General features: G+C 42.6%; 2 protein-coding genes and 1 long non-coding RNA gene across 4 annotated transcripts; all 3 read right to left on the reverse strand.

The window, feature by feature from the left end:
- Positions 1-3,831: 3,831 nt before the first annotated feature.
- Positions 3,832-7,914, reverse strand: LOC124677019 (ATPase GET3B-like). The gene is made up of 11 exons (XM_047213024.1): positions 7,800-7,914; positions 7,355-7,563; positions 7,204-7,263; positions 6,788-6,883; positions 6,100-6,171; positions 5,936-6,004; positions 5,779-5,844; positions 4,947-5,009; positions 4,761-4,859; positions 4,539-4,673; positions 3,832-4,333 (listed from the first exon to the last, which is right to left on the reverse strand). Exons 1-11 carry the CDS (start codon positions 7,906-7,908, stop codon positions 4,196-4,198), a joined length of 1,116 nt encoding a protein of 371 aa, XP_047068980.1. The 5' UTR covers positions 7,909-7,914; the 3' UTR covers positions 3,832-4,195.
- A 784-nt stretch (positions 7,915-8,698) lies between these two features.
- LOC124677020 (60S ribosomal protein L34) lies at positions 8,699-10,501 on the reverse strand. Its single transcript, XM_047213025.1, has 4 exons — positions 10,367-10,501; positions 10,197-10,276; positions 9,133-9,242; positions 8,699-9,061 (listed from the first exon to the last, which is right to left on the reverse strand). Exons 1-4 carry the CDS (start codon positions 10,443-10,445, stop codon positions 8,971-8,973), a joined length of 360 nt encoding a protein of 119 aa, XP_047068981.1. The 5' UTR covers positions 10,446-10,501; the 3' UTR covers positions 8,699-8,970.
- Positions 10,502-11,357: 856 nt separating this feature from the next.
- LOC124677021 lies at positions 11,358-13,013 on the reverse strand. Of its 2 annotated transcripts, none has more exons than XR_006993916.1 (3): positions 12,318-13,013; positions 12,149-12,236; positions 11,358-11,585 (listed from the first exon to the last, which is right to left on the reverse strand). It is a non-coding gene; the product is annotated as an uncharacterized LOC124677021 (long non-coding RNA). The 2 variants fall into 2 exon arrangements; XR_006993915.1 differs by having other exon boundaries at positions 12,149-12,249.
- Positions 13,014-16,497: the final 3,484 nt, after the last annotated feature.

Consider the following 16,497-nt stretch of genomic DNA (forward strand, 5'->3'; position numbering starts at 1 on the left):
GGGCCGGCCCACTTGCTTTAAGGTGGACCCTACTTGGTAAATGGGCCGGCCCGATAACAGGAAAGTGGGTCCCACATGTTTTTTGGGCCGGCCCTTTTGCTTGTTGACCGGTCAAACGAGTGCATTCGGCCCGGCCCACATGCTTAGTGGGTCGGCCCATTAATGTTTTGACAAGTCAACCTTATAGGTTAGGCCCGGCCCACGTAACTAATGGACCAGCCCGACTATATAGTTGACCGGTCAAACTAAGTCGGCTGGCCCGGCCCGCAAACTTAATGGGCCGGCCCGCTTAAGACGTGGCATGCCTCGTGTGGGCCTACCATCTACCACGGGGTTTCGGCCGGTTAACGCCGTTAACTGCCAGTTAACGGCGTCTGCCACGTGTCAGTTTGCATGACGTCAGCAGTCAACGGGCTCCCGGAAACATTTCTGCAACGGTCCGATTTTCCGTGGCGGAAGGGCGCCCAAGCGCGACGGACCGAAAAAACCGTCGTAGGACTTTGCCTGACGCACTTTAGACAACAGAACCCATATCGTCGGGTTAGGCCCATAGGCGACGAAAAATACCCCTTAGCGGACGATTTTGAGACGTTGTCTATCAGAACTTTTCTTTTAGTGTTCCTTTTTCTACTTAAACTCAAAGTGTTGTTGCTATTGACCAATTCTAAGTTTGCCAAAACCAAATAGATTTACTCAATGCTCCCAAAGTGATACAAATACTAACAACAAGATCAATCATATAATAGAGATTGCAAACTAAAATAAGATGTGCAATATATAAATGATAAAACTTCTCATTAATATTCCATAACGATAACTCACACCAAGGGATACATAGATAACCAACTAAAAGAGAGATATACTTCCATACTGCAATCCATCTTATATGATAACTTCCCTACTCATGATATGACACTACTTGATAGTAAAAAGATAAAAGATAGTGATGATGTGATACCGCGGCATCCCCTCAAGCTTGAAACAAACCAAGGGGGTGCCAATACCGATGCAAACGGACACAACCGGATATTTCGAATATTTAAAATACGTCAACCTATTGGAGATGCCCTAAACCGATGCAATCATGTGCATATACATGCAGCTGAGTCAAAATGGAAACGTTACCAGCTTCTCACCGGTGGTCATTGTGGCCGAATGAAAATCGGGTCCATGAGGACTTCGCTTTCGGTGCAGCTACAGTTCCTCATTCCACGAGGGCAGCTTATTTGGAGGGAAACTTTCCTTGTGCGTGGCAAAGCGCCAGGGCCCCTCTAACGGCCTATACTTAGATGACTATAATCAAAAAGAATTATACATGCCATATGACGAGTTTTAGGTGGGCAGGAGTAAGGGACTCCTACACTGCGATTGAAACCCAGCTGGGCTGGTAATTTCACTGCACTCTCTCATCATGTCGGGTTCTCTTCGTAGATTAATTTGGCTCACCTTTACATCTCTTAGTTGATCACCCTTTAAAATATTAGAAATAAACTAACTATTGAAGAAAATCGGATAGGTAATCAGGTTAAGGCTTTCTTCCGTATGTTGATTCACATGCAAGTTCTGATCAAACATGTTATGCTGTGATCCAAATTTATATTAAAGGAAGGCTAACTTCTGACAAGCAGAGTGAAGCCCATTGTCGGAGGTTTGGGTCGAAGCTGATCGTTGCCGCAGTCTATATATACCCCATGTAAGCCACCGGCTAGGGTTTATCAGATTATAAGATAACCTACGACGTTTGTAAAAACTTCCGATATAGTAAAGTTTTGTTGGTTGGCGATCGTGGTCCCCCCCCCGCGCGTGTTGGAGGAGTTTTCCACGTTAAAATCTTGTGCCTCCGTTACCGTTACGATTTCCTTTTCATTTTTCGTTATTTGATTGTCGCATTTATAATAAGATAGAGGAATAACGTGGCGCTGGACGAGATCAAGAGGCTGCACGCGAGGACTAGGGCGGGTCCTTAGTTTGTGTATTCGACCCGCTTTAGGCCTACATATTCTAGCGTTAAGTGTTGCTAGTGTTGTGGGCGCAGATCTATTCCTTATGATCAGGGATCGGGTGTGTGGTGTGAGTTTCATGTGTTATATCAAGACCGCCGCAGGTTTGTCTAGACGGCGAGAACCAACCTGTGGTTGGATGGTTAGGAGGGCAGTGGCACCCCTAGCCCACCAGAGTTTAAATCCTATGTTTGACGCTTTGGTGTCTCATAAAGACAGAATTTTCTTCAGTGGAAGGCGACGTTCCCGTCGATAGCGATGCGTATGTGGTGACTTCGTCAATCTTAAGACCCACCGGATCAAGTTCATGAACCAGTTTCTCGAAGGTGCTCATAGGGTAGGGTGTGCGTGCGTGTGTTCATATTGGTGAGTGTATGTACGTATTTGTGAGCGTTTGGTTTGTGCTTTGCAAAAAAAAATTGTGTAGATGGCTTTTAATATGTGGAATTGTGGACATCCAACAATTGATATGGAATTGAGTCGCTAGTCCCTAAGTTAGTTTTAAAGTTCTGCCAACACCAGCCGACCAGCGTGGAATCGATCGTACAGCAATGTGTGCTCAACTGCTCGCACTAATTGGCAGTACTATATTAATTTGGGCTACTAAGATAGTAAGATGACGCTTCAAACCCCTTGTTATTAGTGGGCATTCAAACTTAGCGTACACTTTTCCTGGGTTAAGCGGCTTTGTGTGGTTTGGGCCGTTTGGCAGTGCTCGTGCAGATCATTTCCTCTCTTTTGGTGTTTAGCACTTTACCTATTTTGTCACGAGTGAATCATTCATACGCAAAGACAATGGGATTGGTGCCACCTGGTGTTGTGTAATACAGTATTATCTTCACCTTTTGCCTAGACATGTGCATCTTTATCTAAACAGCGAATCATGCACAAAAATCACGATATTTGCTAGAAAATTAGGTAACAACGTCCAGAGGTGAGGCCAAGCTGTACTGCATGATGCCGGACCGGCTAAATAGAATAAGCTTCATGTAGAAGAGGGGAAAAAAACACAGTGTAAATGCACAAATGCCTTATGTTTTAGTTGCACCAATATTTACTTCACATATCTGGACACTGCAAATGTAGATTTTTCAATCACATTTTTGTATCTTGGCATTCTCTGTCCTCCCAGAAATGATTACGACGTAATTGTGTCGGCATCTTGAGAAGAATTCATGCAGCGTGTACACTTAAATGCAGAAAAGAAAGACCTTACATTTCGAAAATGGCATGCACACCGCCACACCCGATATTTGCAATCAAATTTCAAAAAAGTTATATGCCTCGTGAAACAGAGGAATTGGTATACTAGCTGCTATGTTATTGATAGAAAAGGGGTTCTTGTTTTTACTTCAACATCCGCCCAATATTTTTATATCCAAATGCCGGTGGGAAGTCTCATGGAAGGAGAAAACTATACAGAAGGCACTCCTGTAGGTGGCCGGAAAGCAAACTCTTAAAATGAGAGAAAGCAAAGCAGAAATAAACTAAGACGAGCGAAAAGGCAAGCTGACCGGAGCTTCATATAGTGTGTTAAACACTTAAACCTTCTTCAGTTTGCGTTAGTTGAGTGGAATGTGAAGTGCATACAACTAGCTTTTCATAACGCATCATCTTTGATGAAGAAGAATACTAGTGCTGCATCTCATATACTTATTGTGTAATGTAGATGACCTACGAAATCTGTTTATGAGCATGTTGCATGATGTCTTATATGTTAAGTAGTTGTGTTTTCAACCACTATCCATCCAGATTAATAATATATTTTTTTGAACAAAGATTAATAATAATGAAAACAAGCCTGCAATAGCGCACGTCCAGATTTGCTTATGTAAATGGTTTGAGTTATGACAAAATAGGGGGCAAACTGAAGATCACAATAGGTTCTTCCCAAGTTGTTGAGTTATGCACACAGGATAATGTCCAGATACCAAGAAAGGAGAACAGTTTTTCCCTTGAAACTTTTTGGTGTCCCAAGTGCGGTAGCTAACGGTTCCAGGCTTCCCACGAGTATTTCTACGTAATGGGGCAAGCTTCAATACTTCTACAGCCTGAACAGACTGATACCCTGCTGGGATTTCATCTTTTTTAGAGATTTCTAGGATAGCCCCGCCATGGCACATTACACCCATACCAATGTCCTGCAGCTTCAGATAAGAAACCAGAATTCCCATCATGTCTACACATCATAGCAGCTATTTCCATACCACATCACTGAAGAATCTGAGAGCAGGGACGCCTTTGACCTCCACATCCTGCAGTGGTGCTTGGATTAGCTTTAGGCCACCAAGTTCACGATCCGCACTTATCATATTGAGGGCCCATGTTTCTTCCTGAAATTGACAGGTTTTATATTCAGAAAGGTGACTGCAATTCAGAAGGCAAGTTGCAAGGGATGTAGCTTTGCTAAGTTATGACTCTGCCATTGGGCAGAAGAAGCTTTTAGAAATCTATGTTACACTAAGCTCCTTGCCAATATGAACCACGGAAATCACATAGGATGTTCTGTGAGTTGCAAGAATGGTAGCAACTTTGTACCTTCCGTTTTACAGCGCAAAATCTGCATTCAGAGGCAGATAAAGGCAATACTTGATTTACAACAAGCCTTGTTGCTGGCGCACCATCCTTCTTTAAAGAAGCATGAAACCTTGATGATTCTGTAATGGCCATCACCTGAAAAGAGCAATGGGTTTTATACTTCTCTGTCCTCAACAAGCTTTTGCATCAAATAGCGGTTGCGACTATTGTACAAATATTTACCGTAGGAATCGTCACAATGAGAAATTCGGTTAACTGTGGGTCTTGTATAAGATCACGTACTCTGGCAATCTGCTGCCTCAGTTCCTCTATCTTGGCAGGCTATGAACAATAAGATGATCAGTATGTACTCTATACTTAAAATATATACTCCTACTCTACTGAAACTGGAAAATAATATGTACTTACATCTATTTGCTCTTTCCCAAAAACTGATTTAAGAGCAGGGTATGAAGATGCTACATTCGCAGCCTGAAATGTCCATGTGCAGTTACATATGTTATACTTACTTCCACAATCACATAAACATGAGACTGGTTCCAGGATCCCAGCAGAGCTTAAATTCAAGAAAAATTCCAAAAGAATTCCAACAGCTGTTAAAACTTCAGTGCTTCCTACATCAATGTAGATGGATGCCTAATTTGTAGTGTACATTTAAATTAACAATTTGATTCAAAGTAACACATGTTTGGACAAAAATGTTTTCAAAATGCATAATGACATTTGAGCACATGCTGCATACCACATACCATCTTGTACTTCATGAATATCGATTTGGATACTTTAGTAAAATAAGATTAATGAACGAAGTCATATTTTTACAGATAACGGAGAAGAGCACAAAGGGTTTCAAAACAGTTTAGATGTCCAGGTGAAAAGTATTTTGCATTATAAGTTTAAGCGTATGTTCTATTTGTCAAAGAAAAATTACCAAGTTGAACCTAATAATAAAGTTTGTTCGCTTTCTTCTCTTTCCTCGCAATCAACCTCATGGCCATAAATCTATAATCAAGTTTAGTGAATACAATGCGGAAAAGTCTCCCATCAAGTTAGCTTTGATACTGTTTTGTCCATGCCATTGTTCCTTAATAATCACTAATACCTACACTAGGTTACTGTTACGTAATTATCCCAACGAAAAAAACATGTACAAACACATACTCGGTCAAATGAAGTTCATGGAACCAGGATAAAGCTACAAGAGGTAAGGTTAGCACTTAGCAGCTACACCAGAGCTCACCTTATTGGCCATACTGAGGAACTTCTCCATTAAAGTAGCAGCAGACAAAAGGTTAAGTGTATGCCCCTGTGCAATATAAGTATAGTAATCCATTAGGAGTGGAAGAAATGGAAATACAGTGCATAAGGATTCAGGGCTCAGTGAGGAGAATGCATACAGTGGCCCCAGTATCCAAAACAATGCGCCTAAATTTATTGCTCTCTTGCAGTTCGACGATTTGTATCAGCTGGAAAGGATAAGCATCAGATGATGATTGAACTTTAAGAAGTACGCGATCAACATTTATACATCTCACAAGAATCTGTAATATTTGGTTGATACCTTTGAAATTGCAATGCCTTCCCCCAATCCAGGAGTTTTCATCAGCATTTCATGCAGCTTATTTTTTCCCAGCTTAAGTGGCAAGATATCAAAGGCATAAGTAATGTGATTTAGTAAGACATGAAAACAGAAGCACTTCTCTTCTGGAAGAAGAGCAGACAAAGCTTTACTTGTGGCATCTCTATGTCAGACAATATGGAATCGAAACTGTTCGTGAATTTGTGGAGCAATGGAATGCAAACGTAATGATGAAAAACTGATACTGTGCTACAAATTGAAGTAACATAAGCATATCACACCAATAACTCAAGTCCAACTCCAAGACCCATCATTTCCTCAGGTGTGTTGCCAATCAAGAGAAGGGAAGGGCAGCAGTGAGCATACATGTAATGCTGTAACCTATGGAGTACAAGCTTTACACATCAATGTGAACGCAATAAAAAAGAAAAATTACAGAAAAAGACATTGACTAGGTGCACTGTGCTGCCAATCATTTTATATTATCGATTTGTGTCCTATCAGTGCATTTGCTAATTGGAAATTGGAAATGGCCAAGAAAGGGACTGAAAACAGTCACCGGAATTTACATGAAGGAAACTTCAGTTTGATACTTGAATGTAGTGGGATTAGAAACCCATTCAAATGCACAATAGAGAGACAAAGAACAAAATTCTGAGCCAATGTTTACCGGATCAGCAAGAACTCCAAGCCCTATCTTGCCCAGCATGTTACGCATTGAAGATCCAAAACTAGAAGAGTCCTCCTTCGCATCCACATGGCCAATCTGTAAAGAATAAGTTCCACCGATCAAACCAAAAAAAAAAAAAAACATGAGCAGAACTGGATCCGCTCAATGACTTCAAAAAATGTATATGCATCAGCAATTCAGCATTCACCACCCCTTGGAAACCGTACAATCGATACACGACAAAATACAGTTCCACCAATGAAATGGAACATCAACTTCTTGCATTCACTACCTCTGTGGACTATAAAAGCGTGTGTTTTCTGATTGGACAACTGGGGGTGGCTATGCACACCGAATTGATAACACTTAAGAATGAAAATGGATATTGCAAAACATTACGGTGTGGCTGCTCCTACCTCGGCCGCAAAAAGAGAGTCAACTCCAGTGACAGGTACGATTTTACCGCCACTCAGGTCCTATCGACAGCACAAGCAAGATATTCAGCAAAAATGCTAACGAATTGACCCCACTAGCATCTTTTATAATATAACACAAGAGTTCAGATACTTGTTCGAGTGTATCACCCAGTGAATGTGCTGGGTGCATAGAGACTATGAGCGTCGGTTCACCATGGTTGGCAAACTTCACAGCGAGCGATGCCGCCAAGCTTGTTTTCCCAACACCACCTTTGCCTCCGAACACGTAGTACTTCTGTGTGCTGGAAACCATCTCACCAAATCCGCCATTAACCTCCACCAGACTGGAATTGTGTCTTGCTGTTAAAAATTTCAGAAATAGCACGGTTAGCATGTCCCTTGTGGTTCAGAGCAGCAGTTATGGAATTCAGTAAAGCAGTCACAACTGATCATGGCTCATAAGATAAGTACAAGTATGATCCAGATTAAAGGCACTGTCCAAAGTCGAAACTCCGTAGGACACAAACGCAAGGCAAGATTATACCAGAGAGCGCAAGAGAAGGAGGGGGAGGGGCTGGACGGGCGGGCGGGCGAACCTTGGGTGCTCCAGTTGGCTACGAAGGGCTCCACCGCCGGCGGCGTAGAAAGGCGGCGGAAGGCAGCGACGGCGAGCCGCCGAGCCGTAGGGTTTAGGAGAGCCGCCATTTGGGGCTTTGGGCTATAGGGCTCTTGGGTTGGCTGGACTGGGGAAGCAGGATTCAGGTCCTGAGAATCTGGAAGAGGACCCGGGGCAGTTATGCAATTATTTTTCTTTTTTTTTAGTTGGACTAGAAAATCATTCATGAATCATGACTCCCTTTGATCCAAATTAGTTGTTGCAGGTTCAATAAACGTTTCCTAAATCTGCGTTGGTTAATCTGGATCGGATGGAGTATTTTTCGTTAAAAATGTCTAGTCAATTTTCTCCATGGAGTAAAAGATGCCAAGATATTCTTTTAGGATGGTGAAACATGTGTTTGTTGTTTCCAGAGGACCTATTGTCTTGCGAAGGGTTCAATTTTTTTCGAAAACATGTTTAAGAAGATTATGGTTGAACCATTGTAGGTTAACAGTCCTGCACAAATTAATTCTGAGTTGGAAACATCTTCCCAAACTTTCCGAAATGCAACCAAGGGGTTGATCTAACGGTCACAATCTTCTGGTGACAAGCATGATCCATATTAAGGCACTTATTGCCAAAGCACGAGATGTTCTCCTGGCAGCGAAACGGAGTGAAAGTTTGTCCAGTTGGTGCATAACGAAGCACATGTTTTATTTTTTGCAAGCACAGGTTGTTTTAGATTCCGTGAACATATGTTATGCATATACACCAATTTCTCCATGTTAGGGATAGCTGGTAAAGAAAAACAGAGTTTACGTTAACCATAAACATGTCAATCTTGTATGCATAGTCACTCAAAAGAAAGAAAAATTCTCCAGGATCAGCAAGAAGAACACAAGGCAACGACACATAACATTTCACAACAACACCGTGACAATAATGCAAAGATATCCTAAAACCGTGATGTATAAACCAAGTACTCAGGTCAAACACAAAGTAATAGCATTGGGTAACAATATCCAGATCCACCATCAAAACAAGAAAATGGACTGAAATCTTGTTTAATTCAGAAAACCACCAGCTTAGCATACTGAGCAGGCTTGACTCAGCACTTGTCACCAAGTGTCCTCCAAAAAATCTCATGAGTATAAAGGGCCTCAGCCATTTCACTTCGATGGTTGCTTCTCCTTGGTCTTCTGGATCTTCAGAACCTTCTTCACGATCTTTTGCTCTTCAACAAGGAAAGCGCGGATGATCCTGTGACAAAAACTGTTAGATGGCGGAAGATAGAGAATGATTAGCCAACAGTTCATACAGGATGTACTAACCTCTCCCTAACAGCTGGACCAGATAAAACACCACCATAAGGACGATTCACAGTTCTCCTGTTCCTGGATAATCTGGATCTTTTGTACTCAGTGGGCCTAAGGTGAGGAATCTACAACATCAAACAAACAATATTATAACTTGCAAAGTTGCAAGGACAAATCATTGACAGTATACAGCATGAAAGATATTTACATCTTCAGCAAATAAATTGCCAACAACACATAAACAGAGCAAAATTATTTTCAGCAGATCTTATTTTCATGTGAGTTAAAAACTGTTAAGTAAGAGATTCTTGCATTGGAATATTGGATCAAGCGACAGACGTAAGAACTAAGAAGTGCCACAACAACATATAACCCAAAGAGCAAGCCCACTTACTTTTGAGCTCATTTTACTTAGACTCACCAAGCCCACTACACTCATCAATAGCGAACAACTATGAACCATAATAATGAAGGCCCTTTAACATGTATAAACACACAAACATATTCTACAACTTTTAGGAATTATAACCCAGATGGCTTAGGCTTGCTTGTTTTGGTGATAAACTGCTATTCAATGTTGCAATCAAGCATCCCTTTCAGTTGTAATAACAAAAACCTCCCAGCAAATTTTCAAGATTCACGCCTGCACTACAATGCAGGGATGGTGGCAATAGTACCATATTGTTAATCTGTAATCAGTTTTGCATTCCCTTTGGAACCAGCATATTCATGATTGATGCAATAAAATTTAACCGCCCAACTACACTACAATAGGAAATGCTGCAGTAACAAATGCTCAGAACATGCATAGCAGATGAAATTTTAAATAGGGCACTAGCAGAATTGATGTTTTACAGAACCAATGCACATGGAACACTTAAGGACGCTAACATTTAATAACAAATAAAGTTGCTACCGCCACGCCAGAAGCATACATCAAACAGATACAGCATATAAAAGATCGCAGAGGTCAGAAAAGAAAATCAGGAGACACGTATACCGTCAAAAGTGCTACGAATCAAGGTGGAACTACAGTAGGCAAGCGGATTCAAGCCAAAGGATCACACGCGAACGCTTACCCCCTGGATCTTCTTGCCGGTGACCGGGCATTTCGGCCCGCTGGCCCTCTTCTTGGTGTACTGGTACACGAGCTTCCCTCCTGCACCATATCACACGCGAGTTCAGCGCACGGACGACCCAGGGACTCGAATCGCGGCCAGAGAGAACCCGTGGAGAAGGCAGATCTCACCTGGGGTCTTGACGACCCTGGTCTGGTTGGACTTGGTCGCGTAGCTGTGGCGCTTCCGGTACGTCAGGCGCTGCACCATGGCGTCCGACGTCGCTGTCGCGCGCTTCTCTCTGCGACGGGTCCGGCGGCGGTGGCGGCGGCTAAAACCCTGGGCGAGCAAATCTGGAGGGATGGTTCGGGGAGCGAATAAAAGGGAGGGTGCCGGAACCTGACCTACATCGGACGGCTTTGGAGCTGTGGATCCAACGGTTAGTATGGCCTATAGTGGTTGAGCTGTTTTTTCCCCTCGACGAATTGTCATGTCTCCACTGTTTTGATCCATTCTTTTCTTTTTCCTTTTTTGATTTTGAAAAGGGCAGATGCTAGGTTTAGAAAAGGAAAGATTAAAATATGGCGGATGCAAGGCATTTTAGCCGGCGGATTTGAAAAGTTTGATCCATGAAGAATTTGGGGCCTCGATCAATGCAATACTGAATCTCCCGCCACAACCATTTTTTTCAGTATCATTGCACCATTTTCCTCTTGATTTGGAAACTTAAGTAAAGATGATGCAACATGTCAAACATGCTCATGTATGCAATAAATCTTCATTTGGTTGTAGCCAAATGTAAAAAAAAAATATGTGTCGTTGTTTCTAGGGGCGGTTCTAGCATCCCTACAACCCGGGCACCTACCCATGCTTTCTAGTCTCGCCATGCCTACCTTATGTGACTTTGTGTTGTGATTTTGTTCGAAAAATTCATTTTAAGCATGTTTTTCGAGGCTTTGAGATGTTTCTGGGTCCACCACTTGTCTTTCTTAACATGAAAACCCAACGCCCATGTAACATGTGTGTGTTCATTTCAAAAACTAGATGATACCCCGCGCGTTGCTGCGAGATCATTAGACAACTTAAAATAAGATAAACATGCAATACCAAATGTAGCATAAAAAACTTAAAATTTTAAGTGAGACAAATTATAATAATAAAAGTAACAAAAATCATGGTACATATAGTTGGAATTTCCCTATAGCACTTTCATGGGCTACGTTCCCCATTAACTTTGTATATACACTTATAGAAGAAAACATGCTTGAGAAATGCATAGCCAGCAGATACGCTTAAACTTCATTTTGGCTGGCCTATATTGGCCATCGCCTTCTTTTAGACTTCGCCTCAAAACTAAATGTGCCTATATGAGAATTTGAATGGGAGGCATCGCCTCCTTTTAGTCTTGACCTGAAAAGTAAACGTAACTACATGAGAAATTAGAACGGGAGGTTGTATAGACTGAATGTATTATTTTACCTCCCCACAAAATGGTATTTTTGTGGCAACTGGTTAAAAATGCATCATAAAGTCAAGAAAAAACTAAAGTGGCATTTTTTGCAACTGATTAAAAACGAATTATAATGTCAAGAAAGAACCATATTAGTTGGATGATGTTCAGTCATTTCTAGAATGGCACCTGACCATTCAAATTTCAGCTAGGATTGTCGCGTGAAGAAAACAACATATTGTATTTGCAACACAAACATTAAGCGATCCTCAGTACGCATGACAAACCTAGTGACACTTAGCCTGATGGGTTGACTCGGCAGTGTCAACTGGAAATTAGTCATAGCAGGAACGAAACCAGGGGAGAAGTCACATACTTAACAAATTATCAGAATCATCAATCTGGAACCAACCGTGGATTCAACATACTGATAGTGTTATTCTTGCATGTTATTCATAAAACCTGTAATTCCATATAAATTACATAATGGAAAACAATAGAAATAGAAGAGCACGGTTGTTACCTTATTAGGAGATGACGCGTAGAATGGTTGTTCTTCTAGTTACAGAAATAATGTAGGAACTGTGGAATTACCGGACGTGGTTTGATGGCTTCAACAACAGACTGCAATATAAGCTTCTATTTCAAGAAAATGGAAAATAGTACAGAGAAAGATTAAACTACTGGAGCACCTTAGATTATTCCCATGATGACCATCTCCCGAGTATGAAGGCTGACGGGCCTACTCAATCGGCCATATCTCCACGAAGCTGTTTAAACAAACTTGACCAGTTACTGAGAGCTGGGGTCAGAATTGAATCTACACTTCAGAATAAACAAACTTGACCAGTTGACCGAGAATCAGAACTTGAAAGTATGAACTCAAGTTCGGGATCTCCAGATAGACTCCTACCAGCTGATCTGAAAAGAGAATATAAACAGGACCCTCCCTGGATGCAGAGTTCATGACGATTCCACTCACTAGGCTGAGAGGACGGATAGCCTCTCCAAGTCTCCAACTTACAACGAACACGCGAACGAACCTTCTTTGATCAGGTAAGCGGGGCCAGTCTCCTGCTGCGCGGGACGTGCTTCTCGCGGTGTGCACCGGCCTGCATCTCCTGGCGGAGTTCGCCGGAATGGCTTGCAAGTAGCGCCGCGAGACCTCACCAGTTTGTGGATCCAGACGAAGGGGAAAGGAGGGAGATGGAGATCTATGGTATTGTTCTGGTGCTTTGTCTGGGCCTTTAAAAGCAAATGGAAGGCTGGTCAGCTACCCCGTTAGTGGAGATCGTGGACTCCCCTTCTTCGATTTCGGATCGAATTCTGCTAGAGAGTTTGGCTGCAATTTTAGTAGAGAAGACGATTGGGAAGAGGAACGGAGCAGTCGGAAAGATTTGTTAAGCCAGAAAAATAAACTGATTAATAGATGAGCCGGCAACTGAACAATTAAATGGACTTTGCTTGGGAGCGTCGAAATTGTGGCACCGCTGCGGGAAGACCAAGCAAAATGGGGTGACGTGGCAAGTTATGATTGGCCAGAGATGCTTGATGAGGTGGATAGGCTGCATGTAAAGAGAAATGGGATCACCTATTAAGAATAGAAAGATACATTTGCAACATTGAAGAAACTTATTTATAGCATGCGTCATGATATCATTGCCGCACCTTTAGTCGTGCTTGCACAACAAAACGATACATTTGTGGCATTTTGAAAATACCTTTGCAACATTTGCAATTCCCCAAAAATAGAGACCTCCAACATTGACCATGGAGGCACTGCCACCGTGTTGTTTTGCTGCTTATTTGACCACATGTTTTATTTTTGCATGTTTTGCAGTTTTATCCCACATATGATTGTCTTATTTATCAGGATTGCACTCTTCTATGAGGTTTTGATGCCCACCAAGTTTTGATATGATGCATGTAGAGATACTCTTGCCAAAGAAAATTTGATGCACCTGCTAGATAGAACATGCCTTGAACAATCAATATAAATAAAGCTCGAAACTAAGAACCAACGTGGTTAGTAGAAGTGGTTGTACCCTTTTGCTTCCACATATGATTGGCCTCATCTGTGCAGCAACGTGGATTATTATTATTATTTCAAAGATAGCATAAGTCTTTGTCAATTCATCAAGCTTCAAAATCCATAACTATGATCCTTGGTGGGTCTTGTGAGCATTTGCTATTTGGTAGTGTTTCTGAGCCTAGACTTGTGTATCACACTCTGAAGAGAAAATAAGAATTGTAATAGCCCGTGGGTTGTTTGATTCAGATGATCAAGTATTGTAGAAATTTTCAATATTTCTGCAGTGTATTTCATAGGATTTTTTTTTCATCCACTTCAATCTCGTAGAACTAAAACTTTTTTCCGCAATACAATCAAACAAACAAAATCCCACATAATTCGAACACACATGTATTGCAATTCTTAACTTCTTCCTACTCCAATATACTCACCAATCGGTAGGCTAAGGAGCGACCGGTAGCTCCCCTTCGGAAGCCAGACCACCGCACGCTCATCGATCGCCACCACAGGCAAGCATGAACCACCAATGCAACCGAGATTGCATGGCCATGTCCGCATGGCACAAACAGTGAACCAAGTCGGCTATGTCCCAACCCTTGGGACTGGCCTCTTCAGATCGGAGGACGTGGTTGATGTACGATGTACCGGTTGGGGGTATCTGTTGCGGTCAGAAACCCACCGGCGAGCAGCGACGGGCAACACAGTAGAGCCGGGAGGCTCCCAGGATTGTGGTGGACCCTGGTCCCTCGGGCGACGGCCCGCAATGCCTTCTGGCACACGTCCTGGTGCTTACGAGGGCGTGCCACCTGACCTGTACCTGGTCAGGAAGGTGATGGATTGCTTCAACTAGTTTCCTGCATGGCAAACACGTAAACATTAAATACGAGCCCCGATCGGCTCTTAAGTTGTTCTGTGGATCGGCTCAAAGAGCCGATTGCCCCATGGTTCATGTTAGATTTATAAGGACATGTGGATCATGCTTTATCGATATCAAGCTAAGCTAATCTACGATAGTCTAGGGTTTTCACCGTATAATCGGAACATCCTATGCATAATTGAGCCTAGCAGATATGTAAGATGATGGAAAACCAGCCCTAAAGAGGCCTAAAAACCAACGTGAAGTTGATCCCCGAAACAATCCCTCTAGAGCTTGATAAACCACACCTTACGCACTACCGGATCCTTCAACCCGTTTATAAGGCCTAACCATACGGATATCAAACCAATCCTTGAAGAACAAGGAGCAACTATAACGGATTAGATCTACTAAATATCGAACAAGCAAGATGCTGGGGTAGCGAAGCTAAACAAATGCATCGTGAAAGCCTTGTCATCAACCCCAAAACACCTAAGATAAGGGTGTTGCTCGCCATCAAAAAGGCTTCAGCACGAGCAATACCAACAACGAATAAACTGATACTGCCTAGATCGCAAGATGCGATCTAGGCAGCATGATGCTTACCCGGGAGAAACCCTCGAAACAAGGGGTGGCGATGCGCCTAGATTGATTTGTTGTGAACGTGATCGTCCTCCTTCTCAATAACCCTAGATACATATTTATAGTCCGTAGACTCTCTAACTTGGGAATAAACCCAACCGTGTACGAGCTAAACTCTATCTCTTAACTCTAACCGACACGTAACCTACTATAATTTACAGATACACGGGCAATCTTGCCCAAACTTCTTGTACAAGGCCGGTTCGGGAATATTTTCCATGTATATCTTCTAAGCCCATTTAATCACGGCCCATCTCCAGACTTGGTTAAATTCCGGTGATAACACATGCCCCCTGGTTTTGGCAATGATAATTTCAAAACCACTCTGTTTTTTCTTCGTAGGGTCACGTCGTGGCAGAGCAGAACCGTCGCAGTATCCTTCATCATGATGCCTTGAATTGTTTCATGTTTGGTCATGGTCCCATGACACCAACCTTACTAGATGTGGCCATGATCACTGGTTTAGACATTGCATCCCCAAGCCCATCTGCCTTCAGGCTGCCAAAGGTCCCCTACACGCTTTCTTCCAAAACAGAGTGCACAAACTGGGGTGCTTACCTTCGGCGCCACATGAAAAACAAAGGCCTCGTCACAGAGAAAGAACACACGGCCTTCCTGAATTTCTGGTTGGAACACTTCATATTTTGTGGTCCTTCACTTGCTCCAACCAAGAATTATCTTTCCCTGGCCTATGAACTTGCCAGAGGTACTCAGCTTGGCATTGGCAAACTGTTTCTTGGAGAGGTCTATAGGTATCTCCAGCTAATGTCTGTTAAACTGTTCTCCCAAAAGACAGTCAAAACTGGAGGTCCCTGGTGGTTTATTCAGCTATGGACTCAGTTGTACTTCCAACACCAGATCCCAAACTTTCCACCCTTAGCTACTTGTACCTTTCCAGATACTAATGAGAGACAGATCCGATGCACTAGCTATGGTCAAGCTCTATATAGCCTCCCAGGCAGCAAACTAACCTCCAAGGGAGCATCAGAGTGGTTCAGAACTTTCTACCAAGGCCTGGACAACCCTCTCTTCTTTCCTTACACGGAGTCTGAAAATTTTGAAAATCCAGTCTCCTTCAGGTTAGATAGCTTTGCCGATGATGCTGACACTCGGCAATTGTATTCCATCATGATCCGTCCCTGCTTCCTTCCAGTTGGCATGAGCACTTCAAACAGGATCATCAAACCTGGTTATGAGTCTTATCAGCCGGTCGTAGCAGCCCGGCAACTTGGTCTTGGACAGGTATCTCCCCACTTCTTTCTGCACCACCTGACGGAAAGCAGAGCTGATCTACCTGATGTCCTCACCAGTCAGAGGTGTTATACCTTCTTTGACGCTCTAG

This window comes from Lolium rigidum, chromosome 7 (assembly GCF_022539505.1).
Source record: "Lolium rigidum isolate FL_2022 chromosome 7, APGP_CSIRO_Lrig_0.1, whole genome shotgun sequence".
NCBI lineage: Eukaryota > Viridiplantae > Streptophyta > Magnoliopsida > Poales > Poaceae > Lolium > Lolium rigidum.